Here is a 27,404-nt window from a genome sequence, read left to right as displayed (position 1 = left end):
AACAGACAAATTCAGACAAATTTCTCATTTATGACAGTATAAATCAAAAGCAACTCCCTGGAATGGATATTCTGGTACAAATTAGGAAGAGTGAGGCTCAGTCTTTATATCTCTCTCTCATCAGCACCAATTTCTGTACAGTTCCTATTCCAATCTGGACTGGAACCAGTAAGGTGATGTGTGTCTTTATGTGGGTATATTCAATTTGCAGGAAATTTGCCAAAATACAGATCAGTCCTTGATATCTACAGGGCTGTATGTCATGATGAACTATCACTAGTCCTAGTACTTACTATCTGATCTTGTTGTAATGGACAGTGTCCTCATGGATATCACAAGATTATAAACTGAGGTAGGAGAACAAACATGAATGTCTGAAAACAGTGAATTATTAAAGCCATCCATACTTGCTGCTACTTTATAATAAAATAGTTAAAAATTTAGAGTACAGTTTAACATAGCTTTGGATGATAAGCCTTCTTTAGAGCCATGTCCTGGTTTTGGCTGGGATGGGGTTAATTTTCTCCCTCGTAGCTGGTACAGTGCTGTGTTTTGGATTTAGTGTGAGAATAATTTTGATAACACACCAATGTTTTAGTTGTTGCTGAGTGGTGCTTATAGGAAGTCAAGGGTTTTTCAGTTTCCCATGCTCTGCCAGCGAGCAGGTGCACAAGAAGCTGGGAGGGAGCATGGCCAGGACAGGTGACCCAAATAAGCCAAAGGGCTATTCCATACCATAGGATGTCATGCCCAGTATGTGAACTGGGGGGAGCTGGTCGGGAGGGGTGGGTCACGGCTCGGGCATCGGTCAGCGGGTGGTGAGCAACTGCGTTGTGCATCACTTGTCTTTTCTTGGGTGTTATTTCTCACTCTCTTTTTTATTATATTCCTTTTCATTACTATTATTATTATATTTTATTGTTATTGTTATTATATTTTATTTTAGTTATTAAACTGTTCTTATCTCAACCACCAGGTTTTACTTTTTTCCAATTTACTTTTGTACTTTTTTTCCAGTTCTAGAAGGGGAGGGAGAAAGTGGCTGTGTGATGCTTAGTTGCTGGCCGGAGTTAAACCACGACAAGTCAATTTTAACACATCAGTGTTTGAGCACTCAACTAGAACAGAAACTAAGAAAAAAAATAATCACAGTAAATATTCTTCACTGAAGTTTTATTAATACAAATCTCCCTCCCCAAAACAAGAATAATTGCATGCCTGCACTGACTTCTACTCTAGTCAGATCACTATGTCCTTTCCCTAACAGAGAAAGGTTTTTTTAAAGTTATTTATACTTCTGAAAACATCTACTTGGCATTCAATACAGAGATGCACTGAAGAAAAAAATGTGGGAGAACATTTAAATTTGTTTTAAAATTCATCTGAAAAGGTATACTTGGAAATCAGTGTGATATTTAAGTATTTGCCACTTATAGCAGCAGTTCTTTTGCCCAGAGCAAAACAAACAAAGTCCCACCCGTATTTCAGGTTTCTTGGGTTTTGTCCCATGGACATTGATCCTAAATAATGTGGATTAACAGACAATGTTTCACTCCCCAGGTGCCTTTAAAAGACATGCTGCAGAGAAAGCAAGATACCATGGCAGGAGCTGCAATGTTGTGTGTCAAGTGTTTAATGCAAGAGATAAAGGAAAGCAGAATGTTAAAGGAATAGCTACACAGAAAAAGATCATGTAAAAAAAAAAAAAAAAAAAAAAAAAGGAGTAGTTTAGATAAGAGGCAATTAAAACGAACATTTATGTTTCCATGCCTAGGGCTGATTTATTTAGTAGGTAATCACATGACAACTCCCCATAGTCTCATCTACAAACATTCTACATCTTAAAATTACTTTCTTGAAATATTTTGAAGAAACAAAAGCTGCAGATTGAAGTTCCAGAACTAGTAGTAGTTATTTAGTTGTTAATATTCCAAACCCAAAAGCTTGGTGGTAAGCGCCATCACTAAGCTCCAGAAGAGGAAATACTGACTGGATCATTTTCTCCCTTACATTTTATGAATCAGGTATTCGTAGATGTTCAATAGCTGATACACTGCACATTGCCAAGAGGAAATACAGGCCTTAGACTGTGCATCACACAAGACTAAACTTCTGTGAGACAAGCTGTGTCTCCTCCACATGCAAGTTACACAGACAAGATTTGCTGAATGAGAGCTCATTTTTAACGGACCATCTTAAAATGACTGAAATCACCTGCCTGTTGACATGGAATACAAGGGAGGGGTAAGAATTTAAGAGAGGTGCCACATCACAGCACCTTCTTAACAAACAGTTAGGGTCTTCAGTTGCAGCACCAAACTTGTGTGTTCAAATACCATGATCCTGGAATATATCCTGGTTCGAACACTTTGATCCTGGAAGTGAAAATTACTGCATCTAACAAAATGAAGAGCATTGCTGCTACTTTACTCACCCGTTGTGTGTTACAAGGCACTGCCTCAGACCCAGCTTCCGGAAAATATCCACCACTATTTCCATTGGTGTGTGGTCTGTCACGGTGAAAGGGCTCATATCAAGTATGCTTCTAAGCTTCAAAGGTCGAGGGCTTTCAGCTGGAAGCGATGGGGTATGCTGGGCAAAACAGACCCTGGAACTGCCAACAATCCCTTCCTGCTTCTTTCTAGCACTTTCTTTAAGAAAAAGAGGGGAGGGGGGGAAAACAGCAGAAGATGAAAAATTTACATTCTTGGAGTAAGACAATCCAGTGCAAACAGACAGATCAATCAACACGACCAGACTCTGATGTTATTCTCTAGACGCTGATATTCTGATATATGCTATTTTGATGCGTTTCCATAGCCACTGCTTTATCCCTTGGAAGTGCTTGTGCAGAAATCACAAGAGCCATACAGCTTTAGCTGTTCTTCAGCTACTACCTTTCTCACTCCAATAAATAACTTTTATTTATTATAAAGAGGTGGAAAGACTTAAAAAATAGCATGCAGAACAATACATAGATGGCTGCTGAAGAAACTGTCAAGGGGAAAGCCAGTCTCAGTTGACAGCTCCCCTGTCATGATTCCAACGGCTCTTATCATTGTTGGTTTGAAAACAAACTCATTTCTGATCACTCTGAAAATGTTTCTTGCACTGTGCAAGCTCAGCAGCTGAAATTAGTTTTACCTGTGAAAGTGTATTATTAGAAGAGTGTTCTGCTATTCCCCCATTTGCTCTTAAGCAAATGCAAATTTAAACCAGTATGATGTCTGTAATGATTTCCAAATTATGGACACTCCTATACATCCTACATACTGATACCACAGTATTCACAGTATTAAGACCACAGGCTAAAGTTTTACTGAAGTAAATAGCGCTCTGTTCACAAAACGTTTTGTTTTTTTTTTTTAAAAAAGATTTGGGAGACTTTTGTGTCTCTTTCTCAAGTGTCTTTGATAAAGAGATACTTGTCAATGTATAATCTTATGAATTATGGAAAAAAAAAGTTTACAGTTCAGCTTCCGTCACTGATTTCATGCACCAAATGTTACAGTTCTGTAACATTTTCTTACATAACAAGGATTTTTTTTTCTTTGGTTATGATACTGTCCTCAAAATCCACAGATTTTTTTCTTGCCAGTGCACAAAGCACTGTCACAAATATCACAGAAGTTCTAATACTCACCCAAAGAAAGAGGGCCCAAACAGGGCTTCTGTGCTCATTTGCCCAGGGCCAAACTTTCCATTAGACAAACAAATTGAAAAACAGAAACCTAAAACAATTAGTATTTTGCTTATTTCTCTATAATATGATCTTAGCTGTTATAACAGTAAATAACCATGTCCGAGAGAAGTACAATATACATTTAAACATTACTTGGACAGCAATTCTCACAGAATTCTGCTGTTCTAAGATGAGAATTACACAATTTTGAAGAAGAATGTTAGTGTAGCATCACTTGAGGAAAAGAGATACTAGCAAAAGCCTCAGAACAAAAATACTGGACTAGATGATGTTTTGGCTTACTTCAGTATGACAACTTTTGTTTCTATGACAGAGAGATGAACATTTTCTCCATTTCAGAGCCTCCTATTGAAGATAATCATACACTTCAAAAAAGGAAAAGAGAGCCTACATAAAGTATCTGAACCTGAAGTCTAGAAACACACAGAGTAAATTCTGGTTTAATCTAGACAATCATTTAAATTGGCATATATAATCATGCAATACTGGAAGATAATTACCTATTGCAATAGTTAAATCTCTTCTTAGAGCAAATCCCACTAGTCTCTGCGATTCTTTTGACATAATAACTGGAAAACCATTATAGCTGGTTTCATTGATCAAGTTTTCTATGTCTTCAACTGTCATATTATCCTGCGTCAGAACTGCTAAAGGTGGATCGCTTCTTCGAGGTCTCATAACATCAGCCGCCAGTGTTGTGTGAGTAAATTCTTCCTTTGCATCCAAGAAAGGATATCCATTCAGTCGGATGTGTGCCTCATAGATGCCTTCCCTACCAAAGGCATCTCCTACCCACTTACTGGTCATGACTGCAGCCATTAGGGGCACAATATATTCCAGCCCTCCTGTTAGCTCAAAGACAATAACTACCAGGGACACAGTCATCCTTGTCACACCACCTGCAAGAAAAATAGTAGCCAGTAACATTCTAGTATCAAATAGTAATGAATTTAGAACTTCCTGCCTTCCTGTTGAGAACTACAAATGTAAATTTGCCATTAAAGTCATCTGACAAATATAATTCTGCACAATACAAACAGAAGCAGACAGGAAAAGTGAACACAAAACTTCTAGAAGTAAAAAAAAAAAAAAAAAAAAAAAAAAAGAGAGCTTTAAAGAAATTTCCTGGAAAGTGAGAGAAGAAAAGGATTTGAAAAATACGTGCAGTTATTTCATGTAAACTAAGAATAAAACTATGCATTCCTCCACACCACACCTAGGTTAAAAATACTGCGAAATGCAGGGAAATCCAGTAAGATAAGAATGTGGAAATGTGGAAAAATAATTGAACTGCTGAAGGGAAGTCATAGGTAGCAATTCAACAGCCAACTTTTCCAAAGGATTAGGAATTTAATGCTGTCATAAATCATAAAAGCTAAAAAGAATTCTGAGCTGATGAAAAAAAAAAATCTCCTTCTTGGACAACAGGAGAAGACAGGGATTACATTTCTTTTTTGTTATTATTCAAGATGTTTTTTCTGCCCAGATTTCTGATGCCATAACTTCATTCAATAAAAGAACATGATCTTTCTTTCAATGCATTCAAAAGTGATTCAAGTTGAACTATTAAAAAAAAAACCCCAACCACTCCAAAAACTAAATTTGTACCACTGGTTTATTTGATTGCTCAAATACACTTTTGCAGAATCCGTACTAATAGCTTTTAAGTTTAATTTCTAAGGCAACAAAGTTATAAGCTAGGACAAGACAAGGCCTTCAAAAAACCTCTCCCAGCTTAGGTGCCCAACTTAAGCCTCTTTCCATGAAGCTGATTTTCAACAGTCATAAATCCGACTTGTTAAAATACCTCAAGCTGGACTCCCCAAATCATTAGAAACTTCTGAAAGTTTTGTTTGGATTATGAATTTCCAGAACATTTTTTTCAATTTATGTAGATGTGGCAGCTGATCACATCACCTCCTTGTAATAATTTCAACAGTACTTGACTCTGCAAATCCTCTACTTCATACAAGAAACTGATTTGTCTGACTGATACAGTAATGACACCTCTTGATACCAAAAAGAGAAAGCGAACACTATTATTTAAATTCTTCTGTTGCTCATCAATTTAAATTTCATGTGACTCCTCAGATCACAAAAATCTGATGGTCTTGTGCAGAGATATGAATGTATTATTCTGAAGAGAGAGAAGTCCATAAAAAAGGTGTTCCAAAACTGCACGTTTACATCTCCTTTTAATGTGGCAACATACGGGAAATCAGATACTTATTTACTTTGCTATATGGTATTTACCTAAGCATGCAGCAGCACCAACCATGGCATAAAGACCAGGTGTAATACAGTCAGCTCCAACTTCACACCATTCCTTGAAAATGAACCAGTCATGATGGTAGTAAGCCAGCTGCTCCACTGCAATTCCTACAATCCTTCCTGCTATTGCTCCGATTGCCATACTAGGTATGAACAACCCTGATGGAACCTGCAACAAAACCAGAAGAACTGCTGTTATGCTGATGAGAACATACCTGATGCATCATTTTATAAGTATTTTTATTTTCTTTCTTCCAAAAGAGATGCAAATGCTCACACTGTCAGGTTAAAACCACATAACTTGACTTGCAAGGTTAGTAAAACTTAACACAATGCTATTGATACCACTGATCAACCTAGTTAGCTGAATCCGTTTTATGAACACATTTGTTTATATTTTACTGTATTTAAGAGCAAACCTATCACCAGCACAGCACCACAGACTAGACTCTCAGTGCCAACACCACAATTCCTACTATATGTGTGTCCAATCTGAGCTGTGCTACCAGTACTGAAAAGTCTTCCTTACTATTTCCCATCTCTCTTAATTCATGTTCCACTAAGTCAACATTCATTTACTAAACAAGCTTTGCACATAGGAGCACCTTCCCTAACTGCTTAACACTTCTATAAATTAGATGGCCAACTAAACAGATGATTTTTAAGAGGCTTTGCTTACTATAGTGCAGTTTCCTATACAAAGGAGTGTATATAGAATGCTAAATAAACTAAGAGACAAAAATGCAGGACAACTCCCATTGCAGAAAGCACATAACACATTACTGTAAAAAAATAAATTCCTACTGTTATTTAAATTGTTTTCCTGTTATTGACTAAAACCCAAAAAGGCCATGCAGCCTTGTCATACCAACATGGCTTAGAAAAACATTATTTCAAGTCTTGCTTTCACCAGCAGCTTCATAAGGAGTGAGGGTTCATCCGAGAAACTGCTGTTGTGTATCTCTTCTCCTCCTTAGGAAGGTAATCTTCTTTCCTAAAAATATACTGGTGTCTAAATGTCTTACTAAACTGGAAATGCCCACTGCTTCTCCTCACAGCAGTTGACAGTATAAAAGTAACCTCTGACTGAGGTACAGACTAGAAATAAGTCATAGAATTTTTACTCTTTGTCTAAATGCACCCAACCCATCCTGTGAAAACAACTTCATTAAAAAAATGCACTCCTGGTTTAACAGGACACTTTTTTTTTTCCCCACTGTACAGATGTGAAATTGAAGTATTGTACAATTCCAAACTATAGAATCCAATAGCTGGTGCTGAACTGTATTTCAGAATCTATTATTATTATTATATTGCCAATATTGATGGTTGCAAAGATGATTTCTAACAGACAAACCAAGGACAAACAAACAGCAAACTGTGTTTGAAAGCCAGCAGCACAAGTTTTTGGGGAAAAGTTTAGTATTCCTTCACTCCCATCCTGAATGGTATACCTAGTATTTCAGTGTTGACAGAGGTAACTATTCAATGCTATCATTTCAGTGGAATATTCAAATTATGCACTTACACCACTACTGTTATTTCCCACAATTAATCATGCATCTAAAGCCCTTTCTAACTGTTAAAATCCTTTTTTTTTTTTTCTTTTCTCTCGAGTGAAATTCTTTCTCGGTGAACAGTTCAATAGCACCCTGAAAAAATAACATTTCAGATATAAAAGTAAAATAATTGAATGCATCTTCAAAACTGCCTCAGATTCTAGTCTGCTACAGCAGTATGCCACAGAAATTCAGTCTCCACGTGGAAATTACATCCAAATTGTTTCTGGTCCTTTGTTAACATAACTTTTTAATGTATCTAGCTCCTTCTCTTCTTTCCATTGCATGTGGATAATAGTTACAAGTCTAACTCTAATTATGATTTTACAGCTGCATTTGTCTGCATAAGCCTCTGAATCACAAGTCACAAAGTGGAGAGGAACCTTCACTGAGAAGGAGCAAGGAAAAAATGTTTGGTTCTACCTTGTCTCAGCTTTCTTCTCCAGTGAATGTCAGCCTCACTCAAGTTATACTACAGAGGAAAAGATTTGTTCTGTGGCATATGTACCATCTTTGAAACAAGCAAGGAACCAGGATATGGGTGCAACTTTCTACTTCTTGGTAGGGCAGTTGCATACCAGTCAGCTTCTGAGGAAAAGCTGTAATCCCACCCCAACTGTTCATCATCAGCATTTAGACACGGTAATGAGTCTACTAAGCAGTAAAGTATACATACAAAAGTCTGACAGAAAAAAACAAAACCAAAAAAACAAAAACAAAAACAAACCACTGCCATATCAGCTTCCTGGCAATCCCTGTTCATGGCAGTAAGAGCAGCAGAAATCACCATGCCACACAGGCAGCCGCTAAGTGCTTTGCTTATCTCACAGGAAAACAGTTCCTGTGGGGAAGCCTTGTGTTTGCACATAGCTACAGCTCCAGGAACACACCCAGAGAGCCCAAGGATCCTTAATAATGACTTAAATGACAAAGTAATCTTTTTTTACATTTAAAAAAAAACATTAAATTTTCTCCTTTCATAAAAATAAAACTTAAAGTGTAAATAAATGTAACATTAAAGTGACATCCCCTTCTCCAGATCTCCAGATACTAGCTGACATTCTAATCAGCCCTATGCTTTAAAGCTTCAGAGAAATGTTATGTAGCACAGTCCCATCAACAACAGCAGCATGACTCCTTGCCTGCTGGAAAAGTAATAAATATATTCTTAACAACTTCACAAAGACATTTCTACCAAAGTGCAGATGCTGAAGTTCTGAGAAAATGAACCAACCCCAAACGAAGTGTAAACTCTACCATTCTGTAATCTAGTGAATTCTAACACACTAAGTGTGATCCTGTGGTGACAACCCCACAAGAGCGAGCCAGATGCACGTGAACACATGAATGGTAAAAAATGTTAGAAGGGTAGAGCCCTAGATATAAGTGAAATACAGTAAGCGAACAGAAAACAATACAACAGATTGGAGTGGTCACATTATAGAATAATGTCTGAAATTTTGACCTATGAAAAACTAGCATTTAAAATATACACAATGAATTTATCTTACCCATCAACCAACATATGGAAAAGAACTTTAAGTAACAGACTGCAACATCTTCTAAAACATCAACATGAGAAACACAACAAAATATTGTTCTATCAGTTACAGAATGACAGAATGGTTGAGGCTGCATGTGACCACTCCAGACTGTCCACCTCTGCTCAAGCAGGGTCCACTACAGCAGGCTGCCTAAGATTGCACCCCGTCAGGCTTTTGAGTATCTGCAAGAATGAAGACTCCACAAATGCTCTGGACAACTTATTCCAGTGTTCAACCACCTTCACAGTAGAGTTCTCTTATGCAGGCAGTTATAAGGAACAGCAATGTGGACTGAGAAGTTAAAGCTAGTTCAAACCTAAATCCTGCTTAGTGACCATTCTACGATATATTTAAGACATGTTTGATGATGTAGTCGCAAAAAACTATGAAAGGAGCCTGACAAGACAGGAAATGATGAAGGCATGACAGTTATACATCATTCAGAAAACAGCCAGAGCTTGCAGAGAAGGTGAAGAGATCTCCAAACAGATTTATGAAATGACCAGGAAAAACAGAAATTATGATGCTTTGTAATGGAGAAGAAATTCCCATCATAGTCACATGAATGAAGCCCACCTTCTAGTCGTGACATGCAATACTGGAAATTTCAAGGAAGAAATCATCATCGGCTCCCTTTGACAGTCTGCAGTAATTACATTTATGTGATAAATGACTAGAAGGGATTAAAAAAAAAACCCTACAAGTTGTCCAAGAGGTGCAGTCTTTTCTTCTTCCATGTAACAGGACTAGGGAGCCTGAGTGGTTATGTCTGAACTCAGCTGAACTAATCAGCTCTTGGAAGTTTTAGAATCATCCTTATTGCTGAATCAGGCCCATACAAACAGTCATCCATCCATACAATTACTGTTCATTATTAAATTCAGCACGTTTCTATTCAGCCGAACAAAGGGCTAGTTTGGATTTAATTAAAATTAATATTGTTTTCTACAAGACTTGCTTATTAATCAACAGTAAAAAGACCTTTTTTTTAAAAAAAAACTACACATGAAAAAAAAATTCTATAAACAAAGCTCCTAGCTTTGAGAAATGGAAAATGAGAAAGGCAATAATTAAATAATCACAGCAGATGATACAGCCACTGCATTCACACTTACCTTGATACCAAAGGTGAAGACTGTCATGATTATTTTAAATATGAGTGCTAAACACAACTGCCATATAGCTGAATAGACTCCAGTGCCTGCTGGACGATCAGGAATATCATCTACTATTTTGCTCGCATTCATATCATTTCTGTAGTCACAGAGGGAGGAGGATTCTAACGGCCCACAGTCTGTGAAGAGCTCTTTAATAAGCTCACTGGTGTTTAGCCTTGTATATGGATTAGGAAATGCAATGACAGCTGTTATTGCTGCAACAATAATAACCTCCAGGACAGGATACTTCCCAAATTTTGTAGATTTGCGTCGACGACACCATGCGATGTTTGCTCGGATGAAAAACGCTCCCCAGAGCCCACCAAATACTCCCAGAAGAATAAAAGGAAGCAGTTCAAAAAGGTACCAAGGAGTGTGATATTCCACATAAAAAAGAACTAGGCGGCTATTACCAAAAGGATTGATGGACCTTAAAACAAACGCGGCTACTAAAGCAGCAAAAAATGATCTCCATAAAGTTTTCAGTGGGAAATAGTAACTGACCTGCAATAGCAATACATGAGAATTATTAGTGATTCAATTAAAAATACTGGAAAGACCATTTTATGCATGTGTTACAGTACTGCTGCCTACATGGCACATACACTAAAAAAAAAAAAAGTAGTCTTACATTATCAATATTATTCCTATCACTTGGAGCACTGCACTCCACCACATACTACGTGTTTAAAAAGCTCTACAACAATTAATACTTGCATCATTTTTAAAGTTAATACTAGAGCAGTATTGAAATCACTGCTGTTTTAAGACTATTAGGAAATAATGCATAGTAATTTATGTTTAAAAGCTTCTCTGTTTAGAAGTATCTCTTTCTAGCATTCATAAGAACCAGACTGTGTATTAGCTGTTCTCTCAAATTTCCTAATACTGTTTCATCTCCATTTAACCTACATTGAAAGGTTTCTTGCATGTGTTATCTCCATGAAGTATAATTAAAATATTTTTTAAAATTCCTCAAAACAGAACATGCAATTTCATACTTAAGTCCCATATAGCCTGATTTGAATTTCAAGAGTTTTATTCTGAGCTTTTTTGGATTTCTTCTGGCAACAAAGGAATTCCTGAAAATCCCCCAATGATACAGAAAAACTATACATGAAAAACTATTTTGCCTCCCTTTTCCCATTCAGAGATTTTTAGTTTTAGTTTTCTTTAAAAATGGTAATGATCTAAATAACATTCTTACGTATTTTGAAAACAACTAATGAAAATTAATATGAAACATTTCTTGGAGAAGAGAGTTGGTTGCCTTGGAGGTCAGTTTTATAGCATATTTGGCTTTTTAATGATTAACTTATTCAATTTTGTTTAGTGTCTGAAACTCTAGGAAATGTTTAAAAACTTGCTTCACAAAACCATCAAACAGGTTTCTAAAGCCTCTTTCAAAATGAAAGGGCGCCTGATTTTTTTTATTTTCTTTTTAGAATACACTCCTAGAGTGAAAAACTGCTGCATCTCTATCTGTATGTAAACTGTAATTATTAACTGACTCAGCCCTTCTCCAGAAAAATATAACTGAGAATAAAGCAAAGCTGACATTCATCCAAAGACAAGAAAATATATCTTTAGGAGTTTGCTGGTAACAGGACTCTTGACTTTGAAATACATGTCCAAAAATAATTTCCTTCTTAGGAAAGACTCCACAGCTTAAAGGAGTCTGAGATTATTCATGCTAAAAGAGATTTTTTAAAAATAGCTATCCTTCAATGCCATCTCTTGACATACCTCCTCCAGACTGAAAAGGACTCCACCAATTGGGGCACCAAAGGCTACAGATACTCCTGCTGCTGAGGCAGCTGACAACACCTGGAAAAACAACAATGGTGAGGGTTTCTTTTTTGCAGTCTGTAATATGCTTCAAACATGAAGAACAGAATCTCACTACAGTTATCAGTTTCTTCTATGTTTCTGTCAAGCACACACACACTTGCTAACAGAAAAACATCAAGTGTATCAGAATGCTCACAAGATGTGAGTGGCCACAGCAGCCACCCACCAGGTACTAGCCATGACAAAACCAAGGATGCTGCTCAAAGCCTCCACAGCAAAGCACCGGACAGACTCTACGCTTCACTATGAAACTGCTGATAACTCATTTTTGAGAAACTGCAGTAAGCCTTCTCTGTGCTGGAGCAGACAATTCCACTGTTTCCTATGTCAAGCAAGCAGGGCAGAAGACCAGCTTGGCCGAACAGGGAACTCCTCATGGAACTCAAGAGGAAATTGTATGAACTCTGGAAGTAAGGTCAGGCTTCACAGGAAGATTACAGAGCTGTGGTTTGTATATGCAGGAAGAAGACACGAAAGGCCAAAGCTCAATTACAGTTGAAACTAGCCAGTGCTGTGTCAGATAACAAGAAGGGCTTTTTTAAGTACATTAATAGCAAGAGGAGGTGTCAAGAAAACACTGGACCAATACTTGTTGAAGATAGTCATCTGCTTAACAGGGATTCAGAAGAAGCAGAGGCATTCAATGAAGTTATTGCCTCAGCCTTTAATACTGATAGACCTTGGGCTGTCCACTCCCCTGAGTCAGAGGACCACAAGTGTGGGAACAGTGACTTTCCATTTGTGGAATTTGTGGACATTGAAATTGTCAGGAACCAGCTGTTCCAGCTGAACATTCCCAAGTCCATGAAGCCTTATGGGATTCATTCCAGAGTACTGAAGGAGGTAGCGGATGTTATGGCAGGATCCCTCGCGATCTTCTATCAAAGGTCTTAGGAGTCTGGGAAGGTCTCTGCTGCCTGGAAGCTAGCCAGTATTAATCCAATCTAGAAAAAGGCTGTGAGGGAAGACTGGGGGAGCTACAGACCTGTTAGCCTAACCTCAATTCTTGGAAAAATTATGGAGAAGATTATACTGCAGGTGACTGAAAGACATTTAAAGAATAATGCAGTCATCAGGCACAGTCAACCTGGGTTCACAAAAAGGAAGTCCTGTTTAATTAATTCGATATCCTTCTATGATTAAGGTCACCTGCCTCGTGGATGAAGGGAAGGCAGAGGTGTAGTTTTTCTGGGTTTTAGTAAGGCTTTTGATACTGTCCCCCGCAGCATCCTTCTGGACAGGTTCTCCAGTGGTGGGATGAGCAGGTTCACAGTGCGCTGGGTGAAGAACTGGCTGAACAGCTCAAAGGGTTGTAGTGAATGGGGCTACATCTGGCTGGCAACTTGTCACCAGTGGTGTTCCTCAGGGTTCAACTCTAGGGCCAGTCATGTTCAATGTATTATTAATCAGTGATCTGGATGCAGGAGTTGAATGCACCATTAGCAAGTTTGCTGATGATACCAAACTGGGAGGTGCTGTTGACTCTCTTCAGGGACAAGAGGCCTTGCAGAGGGATCTAGATAGATTGGAGCACTGGGTAACAATTAATGGGATGAATTTTAATGAGTCCAAACGCACATAGGATGGAGTAATGCTGGGCACAAGTATAAACTGGGAGAGGAGTGGCTGGCGAGCAGCCCTGCAGGAAGGGCTCTGGGGGTGCTGGCTGACAGCAGGCTCAGTATCAGTCAGCAGTGTGCCCTGGCAGCCCAGAGGGCAAACCGCATCCTGGGCTGCATCAGACACAGCACAACCAGCCGGGCAGAGGAGCTGATTGTCCCGCTGTATTCAGCCTTGGTGCGGCCTCACCCTGAGTACTGCGTGCAGTTCTGGGCCCCACAGTCTGAAAGGTGTGAAGATCCTTGAATGTGTCCAGAGCAGGGCAACAAAGCTGGTGAAAGGTCTGGAAGGCATGTCCTGTGAGGAGCCGCTGAGGACTTAGGGCCGGTCTAGTTTGGAGAGGAGGCTGCAGGGTGACCTCAATTGCTCTCTACAGCTTCCTGAGGAGGAAGTGGAGAGGGAGGTGCTGTGCTCTTCTCCCTGGTATCTAGTGATAGCACACATGGGAACAGTTCAGAGCTGCATCAGGGGAGGCTTACACTGGACATTAGGAAGCATTTCTTTACCAAGAGTGTGGTCAAACACTGGCACAGGCTTCCTAGAGAGGTGGTCAATGCCCCAAGCCTGCCAGTGTGTAAGAGACATTTGAACAATGCCCTTAATACCATCCTTTAACTTTTGGTCAGCCCCAAATTGGTCAGGCAGTTAGACTAGATGATCACTGTAGGTCCTTTCCAACTGAAGTAGTCTATTATAGTCTATTCTAGATGTGTGTAGCAGAGAAGTCCATCAATCACAAGTATTATTCAAGGGACATAAATGGATGACAGACTATGTAGTTTTTATATCAGTCCTGGAGATTTGAGCACAGGAGCCTTCAAGCAAAAAAATCTGAGGTGAACTGAGATTAAGGGAGTGATTAAGAAGAACGGAAGCAGCAGCTGGTCCTAACAGCTTCCTGGATGAATTATGTTCAATATATGAGGATGGTTAAAGTGCGTACTAATTGTAACAATATTGGACAAATTCCTTGCAAGAACACTGACCCCCAAGTAGTAGCCCTTGCACACCTGTGGAAGAATACATAGAGAAACTCAAAGAATTATTACATTATTCTGAGATAAACAGCTAAACCACAGGTAAATTAAGCTATTTAAGAATACACAGCTTTGAAATAGGAAGTAAACCCAAATTTCTCATGTTCTGCAGTCTCCGTACAGAAGTTCAGCCTGAGAACTGAAACACAGTGGAGTAACACCCTTTTTTGTTTTACAATATGAAAATTCTATTGAATTAATAAAAATGTTAAAACTTGCTACTCTCTATGACTGTATTGCTTTCATTAGCATGGCTTTCTCTATTGGGTTTACATGACAAGGTTTTGGTAGCAGGAGGGCTGCAGGGGTAGCTTCTGTGAGATGCCACCAGAGTCTGCCCCCATGTCCAACATAACCAGCTCCAGCTGGCTCCAAAACAGACCCACCACCGACCAAAGCTGAGCCTGTCAGTGATGCTGGTGGCACCTCTGTGATAAGATACTTAATAAAAGGTAAAAAACACTGCACAGCAGCTGTGAGAGACAGGAGGGAGAAAAACATAAGAGAAACAGCCCTGCAGACACCAAGGCCAGTGAAGAAGGAGGGGAGGAGGTGCTCCAGGCACCAGGGCTGAGGTTCCCCTGCAGGCCGTGGTGCAGCCCATGGTGAGGCAGCTGTGCCCTGCACCCGTGGAGGTTAATGATGGAGCAGACACACACCTGCAGCCCAGGGAGGACTCTACACTACACCAGATCTCCACCTTGTGGCCTGTGGAGGACCCCACGCCAGAGCAGGTGTATGTGCCCTGAGGGAAGCTGCAGCCTGCAGAGACCACGCCAGAGCAGGTCTTCTGGCAGGAACTGCAGCCCGTGGGGGATCCAGGCTGGCACAGTTCATTCCTGAAGGACTGTACCCTGTAGAAAGGGACTGTGCCAGAATTTGTGAAGGACAAATGGGTGAGTCCCTGCGGGAGCACGGGAGAACCCTGAGAAAGAAGAAGCGACAAAGCATTACAAACTGACTGCAGCCCCCATTCCCAATCTCCTTGTGCTGCTTAGGGATGGAAGTCAGAAGTGAAGATGAGCCTGGGAAGAAGGGAGAGTGGAGGCAAGGTGGTTTTAGTTTTGTTTTTATTTCTCACTATCTTACTGTGTTATTAATTGGCAATAAAGTAATCTTCCTCAAGTCTAGTCTGTTTTGCCTCTGATAGTAGTTGTAAGTCACCTTCCTGTCCTTAACTTGACCTATGAACTTTTATTTTCTCCTGCTGTCTTTCTGAGGAGGGGTTAGAGAGCAGCTTGGTGGGCACCAAGGCTAACCTACCACACTAACAACAATAAACTGAAATAGAGCAGAAACACTGTTGTCAGCAACCCTTTCCCAGGAATACTTTGTTCACAGCTTCGAAAGTCCTCTGCTGTCCTCACAATTGAAGACACTCATCATTACCAAAATGTAGAGCCAAGAACAGAAAGAGTTTAAGTACAATCAAGGTCTCTAAGGTAGGAGAAACGCAAACTTACTCTGACATGGAAATAATTTACCTTGGGGAATGCCAGGGATAATACATTGCTCTTAACACAACACATAACTATCGATAATCCAAGCCTAAACACTGTTTAAGAGAACAAGTACCATCTTTTAAACAAATCCGTGTAAATGCGTGGATGTTCAATACATCCCAGAAATTCTTTTACAAGAACTTACCTCTCTTTTTTTAGCTTCATTTGTGCTGTACTTTGGAAAGAGGTAGGAAAAAATATTCCCACAGCAGCAGGCAACATGTACCAAGGGTCCCTCTTTTCCTAAACTCAAACCTGATGCGACAGCCAAGACTAAAGTAATTGTTTTTATCATCAAAGTCCACTTCCCCAAGTAACCTCTGATGATGAAGCCACTCAAAATAGTTTTAATCTAGAAGAAAGAAAAAATAGTATCTGTTACTCTATTCTGCTTTCTCCAGAAAATAATTAATTGTACCATTTTAGCTGCCTAACTTAAAAAATAGCCTTTTTAAATTACTAACTTGATCACACTTTAAAACATCTACTGTTCACATTGCTACATTGAGTCCACTTGGTTGCCAGAGGCTTTCCATCTGCAATTTAGTCTAAAACACTGGACAGTAACATACAACATTTTCAATTACATTTAGTAGAAAATTAATCTGCAGTAGCTTCTAAGACTGCATTCATTGGTTTATGATGTAAATTACCAAGTGAAAGTCAGAAAACTCCCCAAGGAAAAACACCTGCAAAAACAATCCTCAAGGTCATCTATTGCAGCAATACCACATTTGCACCAATTTTACCCCTCTCTGTTTTCTCCTATGTTTTACCATTTCTACATAAAAACTTAACAGTAGATTCCTTGACAGAAAGATGGGAAAGATCAGATTTTTCCACCAGAAAAGATGGGCCACTTGCCTAAGTTATTACTTTGCCTAACAGTGTCATATTATTAGCCTGGAAAATATGGCCATATATAGGAAATAATACAGTTATCATAGGAAAGGATAACATCTCTATAAATAGAATGTACACAAAACACTGGGCAGCTGTGTCTCGAAAGTAAAGGTTAGCTAAATTTGGAAACCAATTTAGGATGAAATCTCTTCTGGAATAATGGCACAGAACTACTCCAGGCTTATTCAGAGGCAGGATTTGTCCTTCAACTTCTACAATACACATACGTAAGGAAATATGTACAGAATGACTGGAGATGTGAGACTGACCAGACTTTGCCTTTGGGTTTTTCTCTCCCATTCTGCATATAGCAGCAGAGAGCAACTGTAAAAACTATGAGTTTTCAAGGATATTACACATTTTATGTTGTGACTGAGGGTTTATGCTAGTTAAGGTGATTAAAGCCAGTACAACAAAAGATCAATTGCTGTATCAAAGGATCTATATTCTGCCAGTGAAAAACTATTCTCTTATCACCATAGGGAAGGTGGGGATTGGGGAGAACTTTGGAAATCACTCTTCAGAAGTCTGTTCTCTTAAGCTAAATGCTTCCTTAGAAAGTAGTCCAGCCACAAGTGTGCAGCAAAATTTACAAATTCAGGAGATGCTCTGAAATTTGGGGTATTTTTCTCAGCAACAATTAGTACAATTACATTATTTCAATTTGAATACTTGTATTAATGTATTTCATCAAAATCACAGGGCACTCCTTCTTGCCCTCCCCCAACCCTGTAAAGCAGCAGGAATTTTCACATTAATATAAAACATCTATAATGTATGTATTAGTTAGACCTCACCTCAGGTATTCCTGAGCCGCAGGCATAGGGAGCAAATACCTTCACCAGGGAAACTGCTAAGAAGGCAAAGCTCAAAGCCCAGAAAATGTACATTATGTAGTTCATTATGTATGAACCTGGACCCTAAAAGCAAAAATGAGACACAAAAAAATGTCAGAATACAAATTTGACGCAGGAGCAAAATCACTACTTAAAATAACCCAGAAGTACTCTTGCTGCAACTACATTTATGCACACATTTTGAGGGACACTAATTATTACCAAGCCAAGAAAGAGAGTTTTATTTGAAAACCATAAAGTCATGACACCTGCACATCAGCAAAGTCTAGGTTATACAAGGTAGGAAGTGTTCCAACACTTTGTCTTAAAAAGGAAAAATAAACATAGCACAGGAATTTTTTTTTATAGCTGTTAGCTGCTAAAATCTACTGAATACTAAGTAAATCTTTATTTAAAAAATTTTGTGGGAGAAAAAATAAAACCAATCTATCAACAAATTTAATTTTTATTTTTCTATGTATAGCTAGGATCAATAATAGACAGTCTAGTGTTAGTAACAGTTCTATATTCTCATAACTTCATAGCACCTGCAACAGTCCAAGCCCCCTAGCAGTGCATGAAATGCACATTTATTACATTATAACCTACCAATCAATTCAAATGCTGAAAAACAGAGCAGACAGTACAATCCAAATCCATGTTTAGTACCTTAAGACCATTATTTTCTTCCCATGTTCAGTTGAGCTGTTGAGCAAGACCATCAAAGAATGGGTATATACTTACTTCTGCTTGCCCAATTATTAGTTCTGCCCATGTTTTCCACTGTGGACATTTATCTCTCTCTTCAAATGTGGTTTCATTTGAACCCCAGCAACACTGCTCATGGTTAAACCACAAAGCACTAAGGCAAATGCCTTCCTTTAAGTCAGTCATCCAGTCAGCAGCAATGTCTATTAATCCTGCCAATGCCCCTGTTTGTAGAAAGAGTTTTGTATTACTATTCTGGTAAATAGCACACACAGATAAAATGAAGAAATGTGCTGGTATTAATTGATGTAAATGGGAATTATAGAAAACCTAAAGAAATAGATATTTCAAATATTACAGATTTTCAGGAATACACACTATTTGCAATATGGTAAGATTTGTATTTATTGAAGAATCTAGTGCCTTGTATATTTCCCAAGTGAAATGCATCTTTTTTTTTAACTTTTGTTTCCCTCCCTATGCCACAGTTCTCCAACAGTTCACTGAAACTAAGGAGTTAAGAATCAAAAAAGGACTGATACATTTTTGTGATGAAAAAGACAATAGATATTCTGATAGAACTACCTTTCCATGCCTCAGAGAACTCATGACTTGTTCTACTATGTTTTGTACAGAACAGCGTATCTGGCCAAAATAATTTTTACCTTGCCAACAACAGTCTTAGAACAACATAAATAAAACACCAAATAAACATCGATGACATTCATGTGATCCATATACAAAATTACTGAATTCTGTAACATAGTAATCATGTGAAATTCCTACTGCAGGTAACAAACAGTATAGATACTAAGCAGTTCACAAACTCAAAGTGTAAGAGGGATTCTGCGTTGTAACTACATGAAGAAAGCTTGCTGAGGAGTCCTCAAAAAATAGGCATTACTTAGGAAATTGCTTCAAAGGATTTAAAAATATAATGAAACCCCCCCCTTTATTTTACAAAAGCAAAATAATTTTTCTGGTAGCAGTATACTGAAAAACTACTTCTAAAGTCAGTCTTTTTGTGAATATATGTAACTGTTTATTAGTTATAATTTACTATTTTTAAGGTATTAAAATATATACTAGAATATAGTACAGAATATAGAATATATACTATAGAATAATATAGAATGTATACTAGAATACAGTATATCTAGTATATATACTAGAACTACCTGTCCAGTAAAAAGCCACAATTTACTTGTGTAAATTGGTAATAGAGAATTACCTCCGATTTACTAATTTATATTTACTTATCTGACAGACTCTCAGTTTGAGATCCTGGGCCAGCCAAAGTCAAAGTCAGTATTTCAGTAGAACAAAAGTTCAACCAAATTAATCAAAATATATAAACATAAGATCTCCCCATGACTGAAACTGTAGCATTTAAGCTTCACTAGACACATACAACAGAAAGCAACTGAAACTGAAAAAACCTAGGAATGTTCACGGCCAGAATTTGCCCGCTTTGTTGCTCAGAAACATAGTCAAGCAATTTAAATATACATAGCAGATTTCAGGGTGGAAACACAACACTGCACATTCCCACCCAAATTATCACAAGCAATTGCCAGTAATTATACACTCCCAGTTTGTACATTCATAAGTATATAAACATGCTACAAATTTTTGCATATATATTAATTTATATGTGATTTGTGAAAGTGATTATGTATATATCTAAGTAGTAATTATACAGTTACCATGCCTTCTTAACAGGCATAGCCATACTCAGCAACTAATCCAATTTTAATAGCATTTAATCCAAGATCTCTGTTTGAAATACTTTTTCAGAGAAACTGGCCACAAAATTTGTGACTTCTCACTCCTGCACATTTTGGTCACTCCAAATTATGCTGATAGAAAGCAGAACTGCACAACAGTGGGGCTACAAACTATCAGATGATTTTAGCTGCAAAACTAATCCTAAAATCCTAAAAAAGAAAAGATAAGAGTTGAAGTAGAGGCCAAAAAACTCCACCTGTTAAAGCTAGTATTTTCTGTGTAACAGCCTCTAGAAAAGTATGACATAAACATAGCTAGTCTTTGCTCATCTATAAACTTATGCTTTGCAAGGAAGCGTGTTTACCAAAATCACACCTATACCAGAGCTACTTTTTGGTCCATACGGAATAAACTAACAGATTCAGTAAAGTTCTTAGGGGGGAAAAAACAAAACAAAACAAAACAAAAACCACACAACAAATTCATAGGAGAAAAAACACCTAGCACAATCAATTAACAGACTTCCACAAGAAATCCTATAGGAATACAGAAAAATTTAACAGAAAGGGAAAACACCAATCTCAATTACAGGATCAAAGAACACTGATAGTTTAGTAGGTGGAAGTTCAATAACCCTGAGAAACTCTCACTAAATGCAGTGAAGGTTTTGGTTTTCATTTGATTAGTAAATCCTCCCTCAAAATGCTAAAGCCTGTAAATCAAGATAGTCAAACCTTTTCCTTCCCTCACGGAATTATGTCCGAACCAGCTCCAATCCAGGTTGGTGGATAACACACAAATGAAAAGCACAATAACTATACTTGCTGATATATGTAAGAAAGAAATCCTTTTTTTAATTTACCTGATGCCAAACCAGTTAGTGTGACTACTAGCCATCCTGACCATGCATCGTACAAACTTTTTGTCATCTCCCATGCTGATTCTTTTTTCTTGCTGTTAATCTGCAAAGAGAAATCATTATGTATACTTCTACGTATTTCCATAATATGAATAGAAGTACGACATACGAATTGCACAATGCAAGCTGCAAGTAAATATACCCTCTGTTTAAACTACAAGCATTCTCCTTGTATTCAATGCTTTACATAGATAAAGCAACTTTGTTATTCAAACATCAAACAACTGGCAGAGGAAAAGTAAATCTGCTTAATTTAAAGAACTAAAACCAAGGCAATGCATTATTAGGATAAATGGATACTTTCTACGATACACATCTAAAACATGTAATTGTAAAATTATTTCTCCCCTTAAATCTTATTTTTTGTTGAACCTCAAATAAACTGTTCGTGTGCTACTAATAAGCTATTCCACACAATTCAAATTCCTAAACTTCTATTTCAAATATAAACATACTTCTTTTATCTTTAGACTAAAAACCACACAAATAAAACAAAACCAAAAACTAGATAACTACCCTACAATACTTCTAGGCAAACTAATGACATCTAAAGGTATCATACTGAAAAAATAGCAATTCTTATTTTAGCCTTATTTATTTTGTGCACTTAGCTGAAATTTGTGCGTAAATTGTTTTATGATTAAACCTTCATTATGTAAACTGGATCCTATTATTCTGATTTTTTCATACTGTAAAAGAAAGGAGAAAGTATGTGCAACAAACAGCAAGAAAAAAAAAACAAGAAAGTACAACACTAGACAAGGAAATGTAGAAAAAACTAGCGCCCTTAAAGCAAATAAATATATTTTATAGTTTCCTCTATATTTGTGAGATTCTCCAACCTTTAATAAAAAAGTTGTTTCTACAGTAGCATGTCTTTCAAAACTACCATTAACTAGTACTCATTCCTTCTTCTTTCTACATCTTTGATTGCATGGCCAGAGAGTCTCCTATCATTCAGAGCATATTTAGAAATTTCACAGTAGTGCTGTGAGTACAGACTGTGAACTGTATTGTCTGACTTTTCTGGTCTAGGACATTAAAATTAGTAACAGCTGTGAGACTTCACACTAGATAACCTGTTTCCAGGTGTGATCTGCCTTGCCAGCATTTGGTCAGGCCCAGCATTCCACACCGTGGCATATCCACTAGACATTAACCTCCACATCTGCAGTGGAGAGATGGCGTGTTAATTGCTGCTGAGACATGAAATTATTAAATCAAGTATTACATGGAAAACACCTTCTTTCTTTTCATTAAAAGCATTCAAACAAGGTATGTGTTCTCAGATCCAAGGATCTCTTTTCTTTAAAAAAAAATGTACCGGGTAGTGCAATTGTGTGGTTTTTAAACTAGTGTAAGTTTTATTTTTTTTGAACCATGTCAAAGTAAATCAGCATATACATCGTACATTTGCTTCAGGAAAGGTAAAAATGGTGTTTTCAAAGAAAGCAGAGTAACAGTACAGGAGGAACCTACATGAAGGAACACTACATGAAGGAACCTCTCTCCGATCCCTCCACAGAACTACAATTCATTTGTAACTATTCATTTTGATCAGTTAAAAATATTTTAGGAGAAATCACATCTCCAAATCCATTCTGGTTTAAAGATTAATGTAAGCATCCCAAAGTTTGCAGTAAGGCTCTAAATAGCGTATTTCCTCCTAAAATTCTATTAAACAAGTCTATTACATGAATGACAGTATCCAGTGTTACTGACTAATACAACTTGAGTCTATTTCATTAAAGAACTTGTTCCAGAGCACACTGATAAAAGTAAGTGGCCTGAACTTTTTAAGATCTTCTGAAGAAATCAAAAGAGAAAAAAAGCAAGTTCTGTGATGGGAGAGTGGAAAGGACATTTACCATACATATTGAGACCACTTTTTTATTAAAGCATATATACACTAAGTGTTCTAGATAAGAGAATTTTCACTTTCCTTAATCCAAACAACTGCAGCACTGCATAGCAGTAGCACAGACACACTCGTGTCAGTATAAATACATCAGTGCTCACTTTTCTGTCCAAGTACTGCCATAAGCACTATTATACTATTACAAATATATGTACACTGGAAAACAGCATTAACTATATCAGCATGCAGGCATGTGGGTGACGGGGAACTATTCCCACTCTACTAAATTCCTGTTTCCTTTCCAAGTTATAATACTGTTGCAGGACTGAAGGTATCATAGAATCATTCAGGTTGGAAAAGACCCTTGGGATCAAGTCCAACCATCAGCCCTACTCTACAAACTTGTCCCCTACACCATATCCCCCAACCTCTCATCTAAATGACCCTTAAACACATCCAGGGATGGTGACTCCATCACCTCCCTGGGCAGCCTATTCCACTGTCTGACCACTCTTTCTGTGAAAAATTTTTTCCTAATGTCAGTCTGAACCTTCCCTGTTGCAGTTTAAAGCCATTCCCTCTTGTTTTGTCACTGATCACCTGTGAGAAGAGACCAGCGCCAACCTCTCTACAGTGTCCTTTCAGGTAGCTGTAGAGAGTGATGAGGTCTCCCCTCAGCCTTCTCTTCCTCAAACTGAACAGCCCCAGCTCCTTCAATCGCTCCTCATAGGATTTGTTCTCCAGGCCCTTCACCAGCTTCGTTGCCCTCCTCTGCACTCACTCCAGCACCTCGATATCTCTCTCGTATTGAGGTGCCCAAAACTGGACACAATACTCCAGGTGTGGCCTCACCAATGCAGAATACAGGGGGACTGTCACCTCCCTACTTCTGCTGGTCACACTATTTCTAATACAAGCCAGGATGCCGTTGGCTTTCTTGGCGACCTGGGCACACTGCTGGCTCATGTTCAGCTGCTTGTCAATTAGAACCCCCAGATCCTTCTCTTCCAGACAGCTCCAGCCACACCTCCCCGAGCCTGTAGCCATGCAGGGGGTTGTTGTGGCCCAAGTGCAGGACCTGGCACTTGGCCTTGTTGAAACTCATCCCGTTAAGATTGGCCACCAATCCAATCTATCCAAGTCTCTCTGTAGAGCCTCCCTATCCTCATGCAGATCGACACTCCCGCTTAACTTGGTGTCATCTGATGATACACTCTATGTCCTTACAACATCATCAATAAAGATGTTGAACAGAAATGGCCCCAACACCGAGCCCTGAGGAACACCACTAGTGATCAGCCGCCAGCTGGATTTAGCTCCACTGCCTAAGGCAACAGTGCTTTTTTAATAGCATTCAAGTAGTTCTAACTGATGTAACTCCTTACAGATTTGAAGTATGCACATATCTGTATGTGTTACTAGATCAGACCTTAATTCCAACATCCAACAAAAAATATTTCCCAAGTATTGTTATCTATCTCAAGTACCCGTCTATGCCTTTCTCTGTCTTTGCATTTCTCTCGAACCCAGTCAATGGTATGGAAGTCATCGTATGTTCCCACTCCAGGAATTGGTTCATCCAGAAGATCCAGTAAATGTGTTGAACTGTTGATACTTCCTCCATTTGTCATTGTATAATGAGTTCCTGCAGCAGAGAAAGGACAGGATTGAATTAATTCTGAAATAAAGTATTCTAATATTCATAACACTATGACATACAAAAATTCTGAATAAGTAATTAAAACACTTCCCACAATATGCATATTTTACTTCATTTAGGTCTCTCAATGTTGCATGTCACTATATTTTTCTGTCACTCATCTGTAGGTCAGATTTGCACGCTAGTGACTTTGTATTTCCATTGGTTAAATATGTACTAATCAAATTGTTGTTCTGTGTGCAGACTCCAGAGGAACTTCAAAAGAACAAAGTGGAAAGAACTAACAGCTTCATCACACATTTAACTTGAAGTTTATTTCAGTTTAGGAACTATCAGAGAAAAATCTGACTGTAAGAAAACAAAACCAGTTTATTAAAGTAGCAGAAAGCCAAGCAAATACTTTTTTTTTTTTTTTTTAGTTTTCTTTATTGCAGGTAACTCACACAACAGCCTTCAGGCATGAAAACTTGCAATTACTGCATAATGTCTTCTAATTTGTCATCACTAGCTAGTTCCTTCACAATAAGCTTGCATAGCAACATCCCCAATAGTATTTTTCAGTGATCAGAGTAAGAAGGGCAACAGTGGTACTGAGAATTTTTCTTTACAAGTGATCAAGAAAGTTTTCATTTTAAAATATTTTTACTTTGAAAATGTCATCAATTCCATAATATCTTGGCTTTTTTGTGTTCCTGTAGTGTATTTACAGACCCCAAGTATAATTTTCTGCTGGATGGCTGCCTAAATATAGTATGGCCACCGTTTGCCCACCAACACAAATATGCTTCTGCAACAGTAATTGCTATAAAGGGAACATTTATAATGAGGTTAATATAAACAATGAGTTCTAGAGTGATTATTCTTAATTGTTTGACTAAGAACAAACCAGTATGGCCAACGCATACCATAATAATCTCTACCCTTAAAGATGTAGACCCAAGTTGGCCAAGACTTCTATCAGTTCAGACAGGCACTAGAACTCATTTTACAGGCCGATACTGGGATGGTTAGGCAGGTGGGTGTTTTCTGAGTTGGGCTTTCTTGGTTTTTTTTTTTTAATTGCATGCTCAGCTTCTTGGTGTTGTCAGCAGAAGTTTCTAACTTATAAAAAAATAAAACCAAAAGGTCTTCAAAGGGCCTACCTATAAACTTCCAAATGCTATAAATGCCAAGTTCACCAGCCACAGCTCTCACCGACAACTAACAATTAGATTTATACACAGGTAAAATGTGCCTTTACCCCTTAAATTTGTGAAGTCTGAGATCTAGCAGAAGTAGCGTGACACCTGACATTATACTCAGATGCAAAGGTGTGCCTCAGCCACCTACTGCTTGAGAGGTCCCATTTATGTCTCCTATAAAATTCTAGAAAAAGGTTCCTTTTTAAAAAAAAATAATCTTAAAAGAAGAGAATGCAAATACAGGAGACAACTCCTCAACAATTCCAACACCATTCTCTCATGCTAGTCTGGCTTCTATCATTCTCAATACTGTTTTCTTCCCCAGTCTATGCCATATTAAATTCTCCCTTATCTATTCACCATAGCTAAGTCCTCTAAATCTCTTCCCAAAGCTGCTGCTAGTCTCTCTTAAGGCAGATGTAAAGAAGCATTACCTATGCTTCCATTAATAAAAGGGTAACAACAACAAATTAAATCTGATTTGCTAATAGAGGTGATTGTGAAAACCTTGCTTTAGGATAAGGGATTCAATTTTCTTGCCATTTCCAATTCTCATAACTAGAAAGGAAGTCTTAAGATACACGTCTGGCTAGCTGAAAGGGCAAACCGATCTCATGAAAGAGGTAGTAACAAAATTCACACTGTGATGATTAGTTTGGCTCTCAAAGTTAAAAGAAAACCAGAATATATTATTAAAATATTATTTTTACATGAAATTAACCTCCTTCACAAAGCAAGGGGATATAAATTAAGTTCAGTCACAGTTTAATTATTAATCTCCTACAAAGTTATAATGTGATCAAGCAGCTTCCTGAACCTGAGTGACCATGGTAGGGCAAAAGCTTGCCTTTGCCCCAGGGGAGTTGGTTTTATGTCCTGCTATATATGAAGCAATATCAAGCTACAGGGAGCATGCAATCCTATGCCACACAAGGCAAAGGAGAGTTGAGAGTTATAAATGTATCACAAACAGTAACAGATGATTTTATGCATATCACAAGGTGCTGAATCAGAATTCTGTCCAGGGAAACCATCAGGGATGGTGCCATACTCTCTGCTCCAGATCCCAAGCAGAACTTGGGAGTGGACTAAAAAGAATGGTCATTGCCTGGATACAATAAAAATCTCACCCAAACTCTGTCAGGTTCCTACTTTGCCAGCATTCACTGGCACACCAAATACTGGAATATAAATGACTACTGTACAATGGGGAGAAAACACAGAACAAGATGTGAAGCTGAAGAGGTGGTTCTGTTGAATACAGAGCTGCCATGAATGCCTTGCTGCAGTTTAGTAGCTATAATCTGGAATCAAGTGAAAAACAGGCAGCAGTGATACCCTGCATTCGTGTGTGATAGAAAGGCTGC

General features: G+C 38.2%; 1 protein-coding gene across 4 annotated transcripts in view; it reads right to left on the bottom strand.

The window, feature by feature from the left end:
* Nucleotides 1-27,404, bottom strand: part of CLCN3 (chloride voltage-gated channel 3) — a 74,201-nt gene that overhangs the window by 5,369 nt on the left and 41,428 nt on the right. For all 4 annotated transcript variants that reach the window (XM_074905757.1, XM_074905759.1, XM_074905758.1 and 1 more), the window contains 10 exons: nucleotides 24,684-24,841; nucleotides 21,282-21,381; nucleotides 18,728-18,915; nucleotides 17,945-18,067; nucleotides 16,390-16,596; nucleotides 11,981-12,061; nucleotides 10,193-10,738; nucleotides 5,957-6,143; nucleotides 4,204-4,602; nucleotides 2,435-2,651 (listed from right to left, as the gene is read on the bottom strand). In XM_074905757.1, coding sequence (XP_074761858.1) covers nucleotides 2,435-2,651; nucleotides 4,204-4,602; nucleotides 5,957-6,143; nucleotides 10,193-10,738; nucleotides 11,981-12,061; nucleotides 16,390-16,596; nucleotides 17,945-18,067; nucleotides 18,728-18,915; nucleotides 21,282-21,381; nucleotides 24,684-24,841 — 2,206 coding nt within the window. The remainder of the gene's footprint in view (nucleotides 1-2,434; nucleotides 2,652-4,203; nucleotides 4,603-5,956; nucleotides 6,144-10,192; nucleotides 10,739-11,980; nucleotides 12,062-16,389; nucleotides 16,597-17,944; nucleotides 18,068-18,727; nucleotides 18,916-21,281; nucleotides 21,382-24,683; nucleotides 24,842-27,404) is intronic.

The sequence above is a fragment of the Athene noctua genome, chromosome 4 (assembly GCF_965140245.1).
Source record: "Athene noctua chromosome 4, bAthNoc1.hap1.1, whole genome shotgun sequence".
In the NCBI taxonomy this organism is placed as follows: Eukaryota; Metazoa; Chordata; class Aves; order Strigiformes; family Strigidae; genus Athene; species Athene noctua.
This window is presented reverse-complemented; position numbering and strand designations above follow the sequence as displayed.